The sequence below is a fragment of the Halyomorpha halys genome, unplaced genomic scaffold, assembly GCF_000696795.3.
Source record: "Halyomorpha halys isolate HHAL.00 unplaced genomic scaffold, Hhal_1.1 Scaffold374.1, whole genome shotgun sequence".
Classification (NCBI taxonomy): Eukaryota; Metazoa; Arthropoda; class Insecta; order Hemiptera; family Pentatomidae; genus Halyomorpha; species Halyomorpha halys.
The window spans coordinates 167064-184095 of NW_027112597.1; the positions used below are offsets into that span (position 1 = coordinate 167064).

A 17032-nucleotide genomic window follows, 5' to 3' on the forward strand; every position below is an offset into this window, starting at 1 on the left:
ATTATCAAATAAGCACAAAAATGGAAGAGGTTTCGAAAGTAAATACCTTTTAGTACCTTTAGTGGCAAGCATTAATAAAGCAAAGCATGAGATTGATATCTTTATTTTTAGAGCCTATAAAGTTGTCTCATATTCTCTCTTACCTCTCCTGAAAAATATCATATGGTCAAGAGCTTCTGTTCTCTTGAAGTTGTAAACAATGGTATTTACACTATGGTGCTATAAGATACTGAGACCTAGACCACTGAAAGGAATCCAGGTACTTAGGTTCAATCAATGACAGAGTAACAGGATAGTGACAAAATAGCCCTGCTAGCTGTAACAAGGGACCACTGTAGGTACAAAAGGGAGTCCCTTTCGTTGGACCAACAGGGAGGAAATTCAAAATCCGATACTGAATTAGGGTATGTGTTCCATCGAATGTCTGTGAATAATAGCAAGTTTGTTTCGAGTTCACTAGCATTTTGCTCCAATAACCCTAACTATAGAATCCCACATTGAATTCTTAAACAAGAAAGGTTATTAAAAATTATTTCCTAATATAATAACATTATTATAATAATATAATCTTAATAACATATAAAATATCTAAGTACTAAAGTAAATTAACCTCGAAGTGCCAATTAGAAATATGTAGAATTTGTAAAGTTAAATAACAAAAAAAAAATCTGAGAAATACTTTATTTATATAAAATATAATCATTTCAGTAACATATAATGTATGAATCCATAATTAATAAGAATACAACAATCAATGCAATTAAGAAAACATTTTTATAAAATTATTAATTACTTAACATATTTAAAAATTATAATCAATGCTTAATTATCAACCAATAACATAATTCAAAATAAGGTTCTTAATACAAATATGAACTTCTTTTATCTATAGGTACGTTTGGGTTTTATTCATCCTCTGAAGCCATAACAAAATGTTTCACCAAACATTATCAGTGATACAATTTCTAGGCATAATTTGCCAGCAATAATAGTGTATCAAAGGAAAAATAATGAATTACACTTTAAAGAATTCTATCGTTAACAACATTTATCTCACCATTATATGGCATAGTATAACAATATTAAAAGGTACCTGTGGTTACAACCACTATATTTACACACGGCTAAAAATCTTATCACAGGTATTGATAAAACTATAAAAAAAAAAGATACTGTAGGGCTTAGAAAATTTGGGCTTTGGTACACATTAAAAATATTATCTACCGAACTGCAGGATATACATAACAAAATACTAGAAAGACTACTTATGAAATAACATAACCTTCACTAACCAACAATAACTAAAATCATGATAAGCAATCATAAAATATTACTTGGCAATGTAAATAGGTGTCATATTACTGCTCACAAAAAAATAAAATTAAAACGGCCCATCATCCACCACAGACTGATGAAAAACTTACTAACACTATATGTAAACTATAAGTGATGTATGTACGATTTTAAATTTCTCTGAAAAAAAAAAAAAAAAAAATGATTCAGCAGACATCATATAATAATAATGAAATTTTACTATGGTAAAATATAATCTCATACCTCTTTAAAAGAAAATACTTTTGAATTTACAAATATTTAAATAAAACTAAACTTACAAAATTTTTAGTTCCTTACGTAGTTTTTACTGCCTTTTGCAAAGTTAATCCTTTGTAAGCATAGCGAATAGCCATAGCAACACTAAAAAAGGAAAAAATTACTGGTGAAATAGGAATGAACCTGAAATTTTCTATGAAACTCAGTTAAGAATCTTGGCAATTACCAAAATCATTTAGTTAACATACATATTTATTTAAGAGTGTAAAGATCTAATTAAACTATAAATAGATGAATAAATGTCATAAATAATTCAGTTAGCCAAAAGAAGTAAAACTTATTGAACTCTGTTCAAGTTTGATACTAGATTTCGGAACAAAATTTCAAATATTTTCTTAATGATAGATATACTATTAACAGATTAATTAAAATAATGGGAAACAAATAAGGATATTTAGATCAACAAAGCAATACAATTCAATATTTAAAAAAACAAAAACAGAATTACATAAAATTTACATTAATATAAACCATAATATAAAAATAAATAATTGTCACAATGGTATTATGAAAATGAAGTATTTAAAAATGCTATCAATTATTTAATTCATTATTTATTCATTCAGTATTTGTTAATTAATTTATAATTGTATTTGTTATATAACAAGTTAGTTACATAACAGAAACACAAATTCATAGTTTACTTTAATGTAGATAGCAAATACAGATATTTTTTAACTGCTCTATGATGCCATTTTCAAAGAATAAGAAAACTTTTCTACAGATAGGTATATATAGCTGCCTTGATATAACAATGACAGAACTTCAAAATATGAAATTATGGAGACAATTATTTGACCCTGTATTATATAAAAGCTTCAGCATAGCAATGCAATAATTGTTCAACATAAAATTTAAAATGCTTAAATAACCATTAAATTAATGGTACCTATTTCTGAAAACAATAGAAAACTAATTTTCTTTTGATTAATTCCGCAATCTCATCAATGTATTTTAAATATTAATTTTGACAACAAATTCATTTATTATACATCTTACAACTGCATCATTAGTCATTTTATTTGAAATTACAAGACTCAATATTTATATTAAAGAAAACTTCCCACTTCTAATGAAATAGGAAAGCCCTATCCTAGTAAATTTTAAAATAAATATTTTTTTTTCAAATTATTCAATTAATAATGAAAGATTTATTGAAGGATAATAAAAAAAAATATATTTTTGAAAATTTTTAGTTTATAAAATATTATTATTAATAGAGGTATTAAAATCTCTACCCTGAGACAAAAAAATCATTAATCCCCAACAGGTAAGTAACTTTCATTGAGCACTATGTCACTTGATTTATTCCATCTAAACTAGAGATGAGTTTAATTTCATTAAATGAACAACATTACAAGATAAAGTGAATGTGCTAGAAGAGACCAAAAGCTCAACTTTGTATAAATGTATATGTCTGATTATAATTACATAATTGAGCTTTTTGAACAAATTAAATGGATATTAAGGGTGTTTTACTAGTAAATGCTGAAGTCTTATATCAGGATTCCAAGTTGGCAGAATATTTTTAAAGGATATTACCTGAAAGGATGTTATAGGTTTATAACAAATTACAAAACTGATTAGATGGGATAGGAAGAAATTTACTGTAATCACTCATTCTTTAAAGTTTGGGATGGAATAAATGCATAATTATTTACTGACAACACACATCAGTAGAATCTATCAGTTTACATGGTGAAGACAGGATGTAGGCAATAAACACTGTGGGAGGATGGGACCTAGAATACTTAGTTGAGGAACAACACCATACTGACAAAAGAGAGATTAGTAGGACAAATTATGATTAATGTACATAACCTGTTAGTAAGATATAAACCAATGTTCAAAAAATAAACTGGAAAGAGAAATTGTATAGGAGACTGCATAGCTGTCAACGTAAAACTGAGCCCTATAAATTCCAATCTAATGCAAGAACCATAAATCCAGTTAAGCCCAAATGAAAAAAAAATATCAAAATAGTTTGAGATGGAATGTGAAATTAATTCGTTTAATGTAATGATTGATTTTATAAAAACCTATGGCTTGTGATGGATATGACTTAGGTCATTGCCCCACAATAATTTTGAACAACAATCGTACAACTAATTCTATATTTGCTATATTAAAAAATATTAACAAACCTAAGCTGACTTAAACAAACCTACAATAATGTCTGAAACACTTATCGATTCCCAATTAATCTGTTTCAATTTACCAATGCAAAATTAGTAGTTTTTCCTCGAGTAAAAATGCTTGACAAAGAGCCTTAATTATAACAAATTCTACTCAAATTTCCTGGAATAAAATTCCTATTATTTAATAAACTAATAAATGTTACATTGTTTGAACTTCATGAAAACAATATTTAAATAAAATAAATAAAAAAAACTTATTCATTATTCAAATTAATATTTACTCACCTGATTCCACAAATAACACCTGCTGGCATAATCTTACCAGATGAATAATACCTTGATCCCATAACACCAGCAACAACTGTACTCGTTCCTAGGGCCAAATAGAAGTTTTCGGGATTCCTAGTTACTTGGTAGGCTCCTAGTCCTATCGCCGATCCAAATAGGAGTCCAGCAGCTAAAGATGGTATCGAACCTGTAAGCACCATATAAATTCTTGGATAAAGTAACAGATAAAATATTCTCAAATAAAACTACGATGAACAAATAAAGTTGTATAGTAAATGTTAAAATAAAAAACTAAAACAAAGATAATATACCAATTACCAATTTTATATTGTGAATAATAAAACATATATTAAAAAAAATACATGAAGGGATATTCAATAATGGAATGGATGGTAAAGTCCACCAAGGGATTATAAATATTCCCCAGAAATAAAGATTCAACAGAAAAATTACTTAAAATGTACAAGAGGTGAAACCACCAAATAATAATTGTAACACCTTAAGGACTGAGACAGAATATAATACCAAGTATTTCGTTAATCCTACCTGATTTAACATAGCCATAGGTCCCTCCAGCAGCTAAAACAACGGCGTACATAAATCCTAATGAATCCATTTCTGGTTAAGAAGTAATAATTGTAAAAAATATTTAGTTGATAGCTGAACTGGTATGAAGTGATGAGATAAGTTCAAGTGCAGGCATGAATTCGAATATAGGTATGACAATCTGATTTCAGAGGAGGGGATAGCCCTCTTTAACCTGACCTAAAGTTATCCTACCCAAATTTTTGAAAAATAAATTAAACTGTTAACATAATTCAAGTGTCACAATTATTACATTATTACTTTGTCATAATTATAGTTGATTGTATAAATACTAATTTCAAACATATTTATTTGGTTATTCGATAAAAAAAAAGGTAGCTAAGCTAATCATTTTGATTATTAATATATTTTAATTCGAATAATTAAATTTGAGTTTAATAACTCAAAACACCAACTGTAAAACTATCAATCACGATTTACTGAAAATCTGTTTTCAATTAACATTTATACATTAAATAAATTTTGTCCATAAGGACATCGATATGAAGGTGTTTCCAGATGAATATTATAAGCAGTTCTACCCGTTTCCAAACCTTTGTTAGTTTAGAATAGAGTTAAGTAGAGGTGAGGTCCCAATTCAAATTCTTTAGAATATACAAACGTTAGGATGCTGTGCGCGTATAACAACTTTCACTTAACCCTTCTTTGAATTGAAATTCGATAAATAGATGAAATTCCTTTTTTATATAGATATAATATATAGACTGTTTCAAATTCGAGTAGATATAAAATTAACTTGATACGAGATGAAAGGGTGTGCCTGTATACACCCCTCTGTTAGGCGTAGATGAGCTGTACTAATGCACGAGACATTTTCAGCAAGAAAATTCCACCAAACCGCTATTCACTTGCTCTTGTTTACCCGATTTAACGAGCTATATGCAAGAGAATGTAAAAACTAACTATTGTCATAACAACCATGGAAACACGAAATCCTTTATTTCAAATTCAGTCTATTTAATTATGTTTTTCGTCATTCTCTATTATTTTCTACGCCTTTATATTCTAGATATTCCTTTTTATTACTTTTTGGCTTTATAATAGTATATATATATATATATATTACTCCTGTTATTTCCCGAAAATCGAATTCAACCTGTGGAAATATTTCTCTTTGGTTAAACATCAAATTCTTTAATAGTTATAGTTATCCATTTTTTAAATTTCTAATAACAATGAGAATTGGTTAATTATTTCAAATAAATAAAATATAAAGACTTTATAAAAAACCTATCTGGGGCTGGGTTCGGTAAGTAAATCCAAGACTCTAATGATATAGCTTTGGTCCCCAGATTCAAAGTACTTGACAGTTCGCTGCAATGTGGTTTGGGTGATTGCATTCATAGCATCTACGAGTGTCCTCTTCTTCTGGGTCCTCAAGGCTTACAGCTCCCCTGCACGTGTCTACTATCTCTTCTTCTATGACCGAATTTCGGACTTGAAGGTGGTTCAGGTCAGGTGGATCAGAGGCTAAATCGCGCCTTTTTATTCCTGGTGTTCCTAAAAGGTACCTGATTCCACTGCTGAACTTCTACTTCTTTCTCCTCTGGGACACCTTTCTCCATTATGTCGCTGACACTTTCGACGAAAGACTTTGAAACTAGTGTTCACATCAGGACCTGATCCATGCTTTATTTCAGGTACTCTGATTGTTTGCTGACATATTCTTTAAATTAGTGTGGAAAATTCGTGTTAAATTAAGAGCAATTATTATGTTTAAGGGTTAACATTCTTGTATTTTTAAATAATCAGTGTAAAATAAATACACAAGAATGATGTAGATCCCCGATTGGGTCTTATCAGTTGATACCGTATTCAGGAGTTTCACCGTCGCGGTCAAGTCCTGGTGTCTTCTCGCCGCTTGTTAAGTCCCGATGCTTCGTGCATTGGTGGGCGTAATGGTGGATACCATGCGAATTCGTTTCAGGATCTCAAAAAAGGGTTGTTTCTCCCTCAGAGGCTGGCCAGCTAGTTCTATCTAATTTGCCGTTGTGGTAGGGGTAAGCTACCTAACGTGCATGCCATGACTGTTAACTTAAGGCGGCATCTTCGGGGTCTTCCGGAGTACACGGCTAAGGGGATCATCAAAAAATAAGATCTCTGACCCCGACTTTATATAAACCCAAAAAAAGGACCAGAAAATCGGATCATGTAAATCCGAAAACCAATTTTTTCCCGCACAATCAAGTTTCGTCCCAATTGCACCTTCAAAACTTTGATAACTAGTTGCTGATGATGCCTCAGCTTGTTCTACAGCCCAGTCAGTTATGGTGTCCTAATTCTCCTATCAGTCCTAATAATCTATCAGACTCCGCGGCGGTATTTTTCAACTATGTGGTCGTAGCCGTTTTCATTCTTATTCATTCCAGTTTTTTAATTTAGAATTATAGTTGACCACCTTAACAATCGATGGATTGCTGTTTGTATCACTAGAATGCTCCATAGTTTGACACCGGTCGATAGTAGTTAAGCCTTGAGATGGTATTTCATTATCTATTGTTTTGTTCATTATAAAACACAAAAACTGTTTTTATACACCTTTATTAAGAGCACATAACATTGCTGTTCAATTTTTTTGTAAAAACTCCTCATGTCTAACCTTATCAAACATATGATATCTTAATTTTACAACATTTCCCCCCTTTAAAGAAAATCAAGATATCATAAATAAAGCCAACACTCACATACTAAATAATACTAAATTTTTACAGAAGAATGCAAAAAAAATTCAAACACTAATATCAAATGAAACAATTCTCGAATACTACATTAGAAAATAATTTAGACAGAACAACTGAAACTGATACTCAAACTCTCCACTCATACTCTTTTTTTTTTTCTTTTAACTTTCTTCAACAAGACTTCTTGGTGGTTTCATAACACACCCACATCTTGTTTTCTTCTGTAATAGCTCGGCTGTTGGATCCGACATTGCAAGCGCCGGCTCCTCTTGATTTGTTGAAGAACTATGGCTGCTATCTTGTTCCACACTATGTGGGACTTCCATGTCTAATTTGCCTTGGTGAAATATGAGCTTCATTTCGGACATAAACACCTCCCTGTTGTCCCTGTACGATGTACGAGTTCGGGCCTCATCCTTTGTCAGTTACTGTTACTGTATACCTGTACCAGGTATCCAAGGCGATGATGGCCATTTTCTAAACCATACATCCTGTCCTTCAAAATATGAAGATCTTATGAATGCATGTTGGTCATAAAGTTTCTTAGTTTTAACTCGATCTTCGATCAGTAGCTTCCTATCAGCCTCGAAAGTGATTCTAGGAACTAGTGATTGGAGAGTACAGGGCAAGATTGTCCTGAGGTTCCTTCCCATTAAAGTTGAAGCTGGAGAATGAATTTTACTACGCGGTGTATTCCTGAAATTTAATAGAGCCAGATAAATATCCTCCCCAGCTTCGGTTGCTTTTATGAAAATCTTCTTGCTTATTACAGCACTTTCTGCCAAACCATTTGATTTGGGGTAGTGCGGGCTAGAAACCCCATTTATTTGCGAATTCCGAAAATAATCTTGAAGTAAAATATACTGCGCCGTCCGTATAAACCGTTACCGGTATCCCATGTCTAGCGAATATTGATTTCATCTTAGTTATGACAGTATTGCTAGTTAAATCTTTCAGCAGCATTACTTCAGGGAAATTAGAAAGCGCGTCCACAATCACCAAATATTGCTTTTGGTTGCATTCAAATAGATCACAACCCACCACCATCCAAGGAAGGGATGGCACTTCTCTGTAGGTCATTTCTAGTTTGAGTTTTGAATCCTGATACTTTTGGCAGACATAACAGCTTTTAACAAATTTCTTGATATCTTGAGCAATATTGATCCATTACACGGTGGGTTCCGCTCTGCATTCTGTTGATCCCTAGATGACCTAAATGAAATTTAATTTGAATTTTCCAAGAGAGACATTTGGGAATTAGCACGCGTTCTCCCCGGAACAGCAAGCCATCAATAACATTTAGTTCGTTCTTGAAATGATAAAAAGGTTTAGCAGTCCTCAACGTCTCGATAATATCGTGGCCAACCTTGGGTGACATATCTTTTTATTGATTGTATGTCTGAATCCGTTTTCGTCATATCTGAAATTTCTTTCTACACCTCCTGAGTAATGGGCAAATGTTTAGTCAAGAGTGCTACCTGTACTTCAATATCTTCGTCAAATCCCGCAATTTGATCATAACCTGAAGGTCCAACGTCACCTTAGAGCGTGTCCGCCAGGTGTAGTAATCGGCCTCGTTTATATATCAACTGAAGTCTGTAAGGCTGAAGTTTCAGAAGCATCCTCTGAAGCCTAACTGGAACCTTATTTAGCGCTTTTTTGAACAAACCCATTAGCATTAGCCTAGTATAAAAGTTTGGTTACTGATTATATTTTTTAAAAAGTCCTAAACACAAGACAAAAGAAAACAGCTCAGCTGGTCTGTTTCCTGACGTCATTCTCCGTTTAGCAGACCTAGTAACAGACTCTCAACCATGTTACATGTTATATCGGTTTAACATGGTAAACGAAGGAAATATTTCTCCGTTTAACATAAGTTTTTCCATTTAGCATGTTAAACTAAAGATCATGAATACCCCTATTATAAAACACATAAACTGTTTATTAAACCTTTATTAAGAGCACATAACATTCCTTTTCAATTGTTTTGTATAACCTACTCATGTCTAACCTTCTCAAACATATGATATCTTAATTTTACAACATCCATTCTATAATGAATATGTATCTATATTCTAGGTGTAATAACCTATAACGTATCTTACATATCCTCTAATCTACGTCATCAGTCTTTAGATCATGAACTTCCTAAAAGTTCTTTTTTTTTTTTTACGAACACTGACACTACTAACTTAATTTTCCCAAGTTTCAGAACCAGTTAAAATACTTTGAAAAGTAAAAAGTAAGAAAGAAATAGACGCTAAGTGAACACAATGAATGCCTAATGAATAATACTGTCTTAATTTGCCTTCTACAAGCTTTATCTAGTGTTACAATGTTTGTTTATGGTACTTATCAACAAACTGCATTTACGCTAAGACAACTTCTATACGGATCACTCCCTCCAGAAATAATAATTATAATAATAATTTATTTGTTTGTTGGTAGGACAACCCCCGTACAAATAGAGTTAGTACGTGATTTAGCAATCATTGTAATAATAATAACAATTAACAAACTATTTGCTTATCGTATAAGAAAAAATGGGTAGTTTTCAGAGGAATATAAATATGATTCTCATAACCGCGCGGCAATCATCGATTTGAAATAGTTGTTTTTTTTCTTTTGTTGTGATCTCGCGGTTTGCTTTCAATTAAAAGTCATTTAAAATGGCCTCTTGTTTTTCTTTTAATATGCGCCTATCTAACTAGGATAAGTAAGAAATGTAACTTCAAATTCTCATTAGCACCACCATGTTGTTAATCTGCCGATCTTAGATGGAATAACGACTGTTTCAGAAAGCATCCGGATACCATCTATATTTACCTAAACCTTTACATATTAGAAATAGAACAAGGATTGACTTTATAAATCAATATTTCATTTGTTGCCAATGATAAAAGCCTGATTTCGGAAATATTCTATTTACGGTCGACAGATAATCTCTTTTCCACTACTACAACTAGAAACCATACTTTCGTGCAATATTTTGTTCTCTAGCTCCAAATTCCGCCAAACCTCTACAGAAATTCAAATCATGAATAAGACATTAAAAAAACACTAATTTTACTGGAAGATTATTGATTGACCGTGTGTAAAGATGAAAGGAATATGGTCCGAGTGCGGTCAAAAAAACTCAAATAGTAGAATTATACTGTTTTTAAAAAAATAAAATAGTATAATTCTACTATTTGAGTTTTTTTGACCGCACCCGGACCATATTCCTTTCAACACTAATTTTAAATTGCACGTTCAAGGTCTATTTACACAACATTGCACGTTTTACTTTTTTTGTGCAAATTTACACTGTTTTGATTTTTGTTTAATGCATATACTGAATTACTCAGGATTTAGGCCAGTATTTTAATTTAAGATTATTGTTTTTTCCTCATTTAGTCAATAATTTAGAATTACCCAATATTGAGGTAAGGCAATGCATTGATAAAAATATATAGAGTCGTATTCAATCAAACAAAAAAAAACAAGTAAACACAAATGACGAGTGTTCTTGGATTTTTCCTTTATTCTTCCATTTGACTATATCACTATAAGTAGCAATTTTAAAAATGAACAAAAGTTAATATACCAATGTATTATTAACCATACTTATTAAAGTTTCCCTGCATTCGCTTATTACTTGTTAAGCTATAAATACACAATTGAAAAACAAAGTGGAAGTACATGCTATGAAAAATTTTAGTGAAAATTAAGAAGGGAATTTGGCTTGCAATAATCCTTTCCACATAGCTAGTTGCATAGTTTTCAAAAGCTTACAATTGAGGTAATTTTAAGAAGTTGAAAATTGAATGCCAGACTTCATTATTGGGATATAAAATCATTTAATACAATTGGTTTCATCATAGATGAAATATTCAATTTTTAATCAGAGTAGTAGTTTTTTTTTATGTATGTTTGCATAAATGTATAAAATATTAGGAGTTTTTATTGATTCAAACATGGATGGGTAAGCTTTCCATGAATTAATATTATAAATTTAACAATTAACTTTATGATTATTGTAGGATTTGGGTGGTTTATACACAATTCAAGTTTCGTTAAACAATTTTGCACATTTTTTTGATATTGTTCTTCATGACTTCAGAAAGCTACAAGAAAAATTGGGGGCTTGTGGAAGATGGTTCACTCTTATTAAATTTTTGCCCAGAAAATGAAACTGTTTTTGAGCATCACACATTTAACAAGTAAACAAAATCTCAACTTATAACCACATTTTAAGATTGTAATTAAAAACTATTCATATCTGAACTAAACATGGGAACATAAAAGTTTTGTTTTATTTTAAGAAATCTCAATGCTGTTAGAATCACTAAAAATTGATGCAACCAAGAATACCTAGCAAGATGTCATGTAGATAGAGTCTCATCTCTATCTACATCTCTTTCACTCTCATGTGAAAACTAGCCATGAACTCCTGAGAGATTTTGAAGCTAATACCAAAACTAACTCTTGAGTTCACAGTAAGTACTTCCACTAATATTTCATGAATTAATTAATATGAAAATAATTTATTTATAATTCCTAATGAGGTGTAGATAGTTGACTGTAGATCACTAATTGTAGGAAATGGATTGGTCAGCAAAAAAATTCATAAATAAACAAAAAATGATTTATTTATGCCGACATTTCGACCTGAGTTTCAGGTGTTCATCAGGGCTATAGAACAAAAAGAGATAACAACCATCATTTAAAAAACATAAAATTGAAAAGAAATAATATACTAACAAACTTAGAACTATACGAAATATTGAATTGAATAATACGAAATAGTTGATTAATAACTATGAAATTAGACATTAGTAGATTGATAACACTGAAAAATATAATATAATATTATATAGGTAAAAAGATATGTATAATATAAGATATGTAAGTAGTGTCTGGACAACTGAAACACAATTTGAATCTTTATACTGAACAATATGACATAAAATGAAATTTATGATACAATGGATAAGTGACTTATATATGAATAACAGTGTTAATATTAACATATACATATAAATATATATACATGGGAAATGAATAATGTAAGAAATATGATATCATTTCCCATTCTCTATATTTCTTCTAGCTTATTCCTTTTTTAAAAATATTGTTTTTACAATATTGTAACCTTAATCTTAATTTAACAAAAAAAAATTTGTACTAATTTATATAACTTTCTTGCCCATTATATCATATATCCATTAACCATTAACCTTTTTTTCTCTCTATATGGTAACCCCATAAAGAGATAGTTTATTTTTTTTATGTATGTTCCATGTTATGAAAGGTATGTTACTAATATTATATGTTTACATTATAAAAGATTTTAGTATATATAATTTGTTACATTGTTTACAACATTTAAAAAACACAATTAATTAATAATAATAAAAACAAGAAGGAAAAAAAAACAACAAATACAACAAGATGTTTTAGACTGCCCTTCTATAATTAGTCAGCTGGTCAAAGTCAATTTGTTTTATGAATTTTTGCAAGCCTGTCTTAAATTTTTAAATAGTATGTGTTACTTGTGTCGTATTACTTGAAACAAATTAATATTATGACGACTGACAGGTGTGACGAAAATGAACAAGTGCACAATTTCAGACATATACTTTATGAATGTAAACTATACGGCCGACAAAGAGTTCAGCTAATATAAGATATAATACTGAAACAAGGCAATTAGCCTGAATCAGAACACATACTTTTTACAAAATTTAAGGTAGACTTGCTAAAATTCATAAAACAAATTGACTTTGACCAGCTCCTTAATTATAGAAGGGCAATCTAAAACCTTTTGTTGTGTTTCTTGATTTTTTTTTCCTTCTTATTTTTTTACTATCAATTAATTATATGTTTTTTAAATCTTATAAACAATGAAACAAATTATGTATACTCAAATCTTTTGTATTGTAAACATATAATATACGCAGTATGTCTTTCATGGCATGGAACATGTATAAAGGAAATAAACTATCTCTTTAGGGGGTTACCATATAGAGAAAAATTTGTATATATGTTAATGTTCACACTGTAATTCATACATAAGTCACTTACCCATTGTATCGTTTAATTTTAACCATTTAATTTTCTGTCATATTGTTCAATATGAAGATTCAAATTGTGTTTCAGTTGTCCAGACACTACTTACATATCTTATATTATACATATCTTTTTACCTATATAATATTATATTATATTTTTCAGTGTTATCAATCTACTACTGTCTAATTTCATAGTTATTAATCAACTATTTTGTATTATTCAATTCAATATTTTGTATAGTTCTAAGTTTGTTAGTATATTATTTCTTTTCAATTTTATGTTTTTTTAAATGATGGTTGTTATCTCTTTTTGTTCTATAGCCCTGATGAACACCTGAAACTCAGGTCTAAATTTCGGCATAAATAAATCATTTTTTGTTTATTTATGAATTTTTTTGCTGACCAATCCATTTCCTACAATTAGTAATCTACAGTCAACTATCTACACCTCATTAGGAATTATAAATAAATTATTTTCATATTAATTAATTCATGAAATATTAGTGGAAGTACTTACTGTGAACTCAAGAGTTAGTTTTGATATTAGCTTCAAAATCTCTCAGGAGTTCACGGCTAGTTTTCACTCTCATCTCTAACTACATGACATCTTGCTAGGTATTCTTGGTTGCATCAATTTTTAGTGATTCTAACAGCATTGAGATTTCTTAAAATAAAACAAAACTTTTATGTTCCCATGTTTAGTTCAGATATGAATTGTTTTTAATTACAATCTTGTTATAAGAAGAATCTTCATATTGAACAATATGACAGAAAATTCAATGGTTAAAATTAAACGATACAATGGGTAAGTGACTTATGTATGAATTACAGTGTGAACATTAACATATATACAAATTTTTCTCTATATGGTAACCCCATAAAGAGATAGTTTATTTCCTTTATACATGTTCCATGCCATGAAAGATATACTGCGTATATTATATGTTTACAATACAAAAGATTTGAGTATACATAATTTGTTTCATTGTTTATAAGATTTAAAAAACATATAATTAATTGATAGTAAAAAAATAAGAAGGAAAAAAAAAATCAAGAAACACAACAAAAGGTTTTAGATTGCCCTTCTATAATTAAGGAGCTGGTCAAAGTCAATTTGTTTTATGAATTTTAGCAAGTCTACCTTAAATTTTGTAAAAAGTATGTGTTCTGATTCAGGCTAATTGCCTTGTTTCAGTATTATATCTTATATTAGCTGAACTCTTTGTCGGCCATATAGTTTACATTCATAAAGTATATGTCTGAAATTGTGCACTTGTTCATTTTCGTCACACCAGTCAGTCGTCATAATATTAATTTGTTTCAAGTAATACGACACAAGTAACACATACTATTTAAAAATTTAAGACAGGCTTGCAAAAATTCATTAAACAAATTGACTTTGACCAGCTGACTAATTATAGAAGGGCAGTCTAAAACATCTTGTTGTATTTGTTGTTTTTTTTTCCTTCTTGTTTTTATTATTATTAATTAATTGTGTTTTTTAAATGTTGTAAACAATGTAACAAATTATATATACTAAAATCTTTTATAATGTAAACATATAATATTAGTAACATACCTTTCATAACATGGAACATACATAAAAAAAATAAACTATCTCTTTATGGGGTTACCATATAGAGAGAAAAAAAGGTTAATGGTTAATGGATATATGATATAATGGGCAAGAAAGTTATATAAATTAGTACAAATTTTTTTTTGTTAAATTAAGATTAAGGTTACAATATTGTAAAAACAATATTTTTAAAAAAGGAATAAGCTAGAAGAAATATAGAGAATGGGAAATGATATCATATTTCTTACATTATTCATTTCCCATGTATATATATTTATATGTATATGTTAATATTAACACTGTTATTCATATATAAGTCACTTATCCATTGTATCATAAATTTCATTTTCTGTCATATTGTTCAATAGGTAGATTCAAATTGTTTTTCAGTTTTTTAGACACTACTTACATATATTTTTACCTATATATTATATTTCATCTTTCACTATTATCAATCTACTACTGTAATTCCATGGTTAGCAATCAACTATTTTGTATTATTCAATTCAATATTTTGTATAATTCCAAATTTGTTAGTATACTATTTCTTTTCAATTTTATTTTTCTCTTAATGATGGTGTTATCTCTTTTTGCTCTATAGCCCTGACTGAAACTCAGGTTGAAACGTCGACATAAATAAATAATTTTTCTTATGCTCCAGTTCAACTCACTCCTCAGGAACCTGCTTGAAACCAGCCAGATTAACCTCCCCACCTACCTCAACCTCATTTCTTATAATTCTTTAGTCCCCCGCTTATACGGACTCCCTAAAATCCATAAACATGGTAATCCCCTTCGCCCCATCATTTCTAATATCAACGCTCCCTCTTCTAAAATCAGTAATTTCTTCTTCCTGCCCTTCAAATCCTCAGCCACAATAAATCTTATGATATCCGTAATTCCTTCCACCTTAAAGAACTATTACAATCCTTCAACATACCTGACAACTTTATCTTAACCTCCTTTGATGCCGAAAGCCTTTTTACTAACATCCCCATTGACAAAGCCCTTCACATCGTTGAGAACTGGACTATAATTCAACCTCATTCCACGCTTAACCTCACCTCATTTCTTTCTGCTTTAGAACTTTGCTGTAATTCCGGTTACCTGACTTTTCAAGATAAATTTTACCACCAAATTAACGGACTTGCGATGAGTAACTGCCTTGCTCCAGATATCTCTAATATTGTTCTTAATGACCTTCTCAACTCTATAATACCTCTCTTCTCACAAGACATAATTTTCATTAAAAGTACGTGAACGATCTCTTCCTGGTCCTCAATCCTGACAGAATCCCCGAGATCCTATCAGCCTTTAACTCCTACCACCCTCGTCTTCAGTTTACTGTTGAAAGTGAAATTGAGCATTCCCTCCCTTTTCTTGACCTACTAATTATCAGAAATTCCTATGGCTCCCTATCCACTAATTGGTATACCAAACCCACTTATTCTGGTAGACTTCTGAACTATTTTTCTCAACACCCTTATCACCAAATTATTAATGTTGCTAAGAACCTTATCCACCGATCTTTTTCTCTTTCTGACCCTCAATACCACCAGACCAACATACAACGTATTAAACAGATCCTATTTAACAACAATTTCCCTCCAAAAATTACTAACAAACTACTCGATTCTTACATTAACCGTGTTACTCCAATCCCTCCTGTCCTCAACCCACTCCACCACTTTTTCAGTACAGGTCGCTTCCGTATATTCCCATTCTTTCTGATAAAATTCAAAAATCTTTAAGATCCACTATTCCCACCCTACGTCTTGGCTTTAAGTCCCACAATAAAATTTCCTATCTTTTTTCCAAATTGATAGACCCTATTCCTTTCTTACACCGTTCCAATGTGGTTTACAGGATACCCTGTTCAACCCCATGCTGCAATTCCTTCTATATTGGCGAAACTAAAAACAACTTAAGAACCGCATTTCCCAGCACAAAACTTCCATCAACTCCTGTAACCCACTTGCATCTAAATTATCAGAACACGCATTAAACCTGAATCATACTTTTAATTTTGACAATCCTTCCATTCTTGCCACTGTCCCCAACCACACCAAACGTCTCATC

At 30.4% G+C, this 17032-nt stretch overlaps 1 protein-coding gene across 2 annotated transcripts; it reads right to left on the reverse strand.

Annotated features, from left to right (window-relative positions):
- Positions 1–667: 667 nt before the first annotated feature.
- Positions 668–4804, reverse strand: LOC106681931 (transmembrane protein 14C). Of its 2 annotated transcripts, none has more exons than XM_014422527.3 (4): positions 4584–4804; positions 4035–4224; positions 1633–1695; positions 668–1473 (listed from the first exon to the last, which is right to left on the reverse strand). In XM_014422527.3, the coding sequence occupies exons 1-4, from the start codon at positions 4651–4653 to the stop codon at positions 1464–1466; spliced, it is 333 nt and encodes a 110-aa protein (XP_014278013.1). In that variant the 5' UTR covers positions 4654–4804; the 3' UTR covers positions 668–1463. The 2 variants fall into 2 exon arrangements, with proteins under 2 accessions (XP_014278013.1, XP_066906485.1); XM_067050384.1 differs by having other exon boundaries at positions 1614–1695; positions 4584–4800.
- Between the last annotated feature and the right edge of the window lie 12228 nt (positions 4805–17032).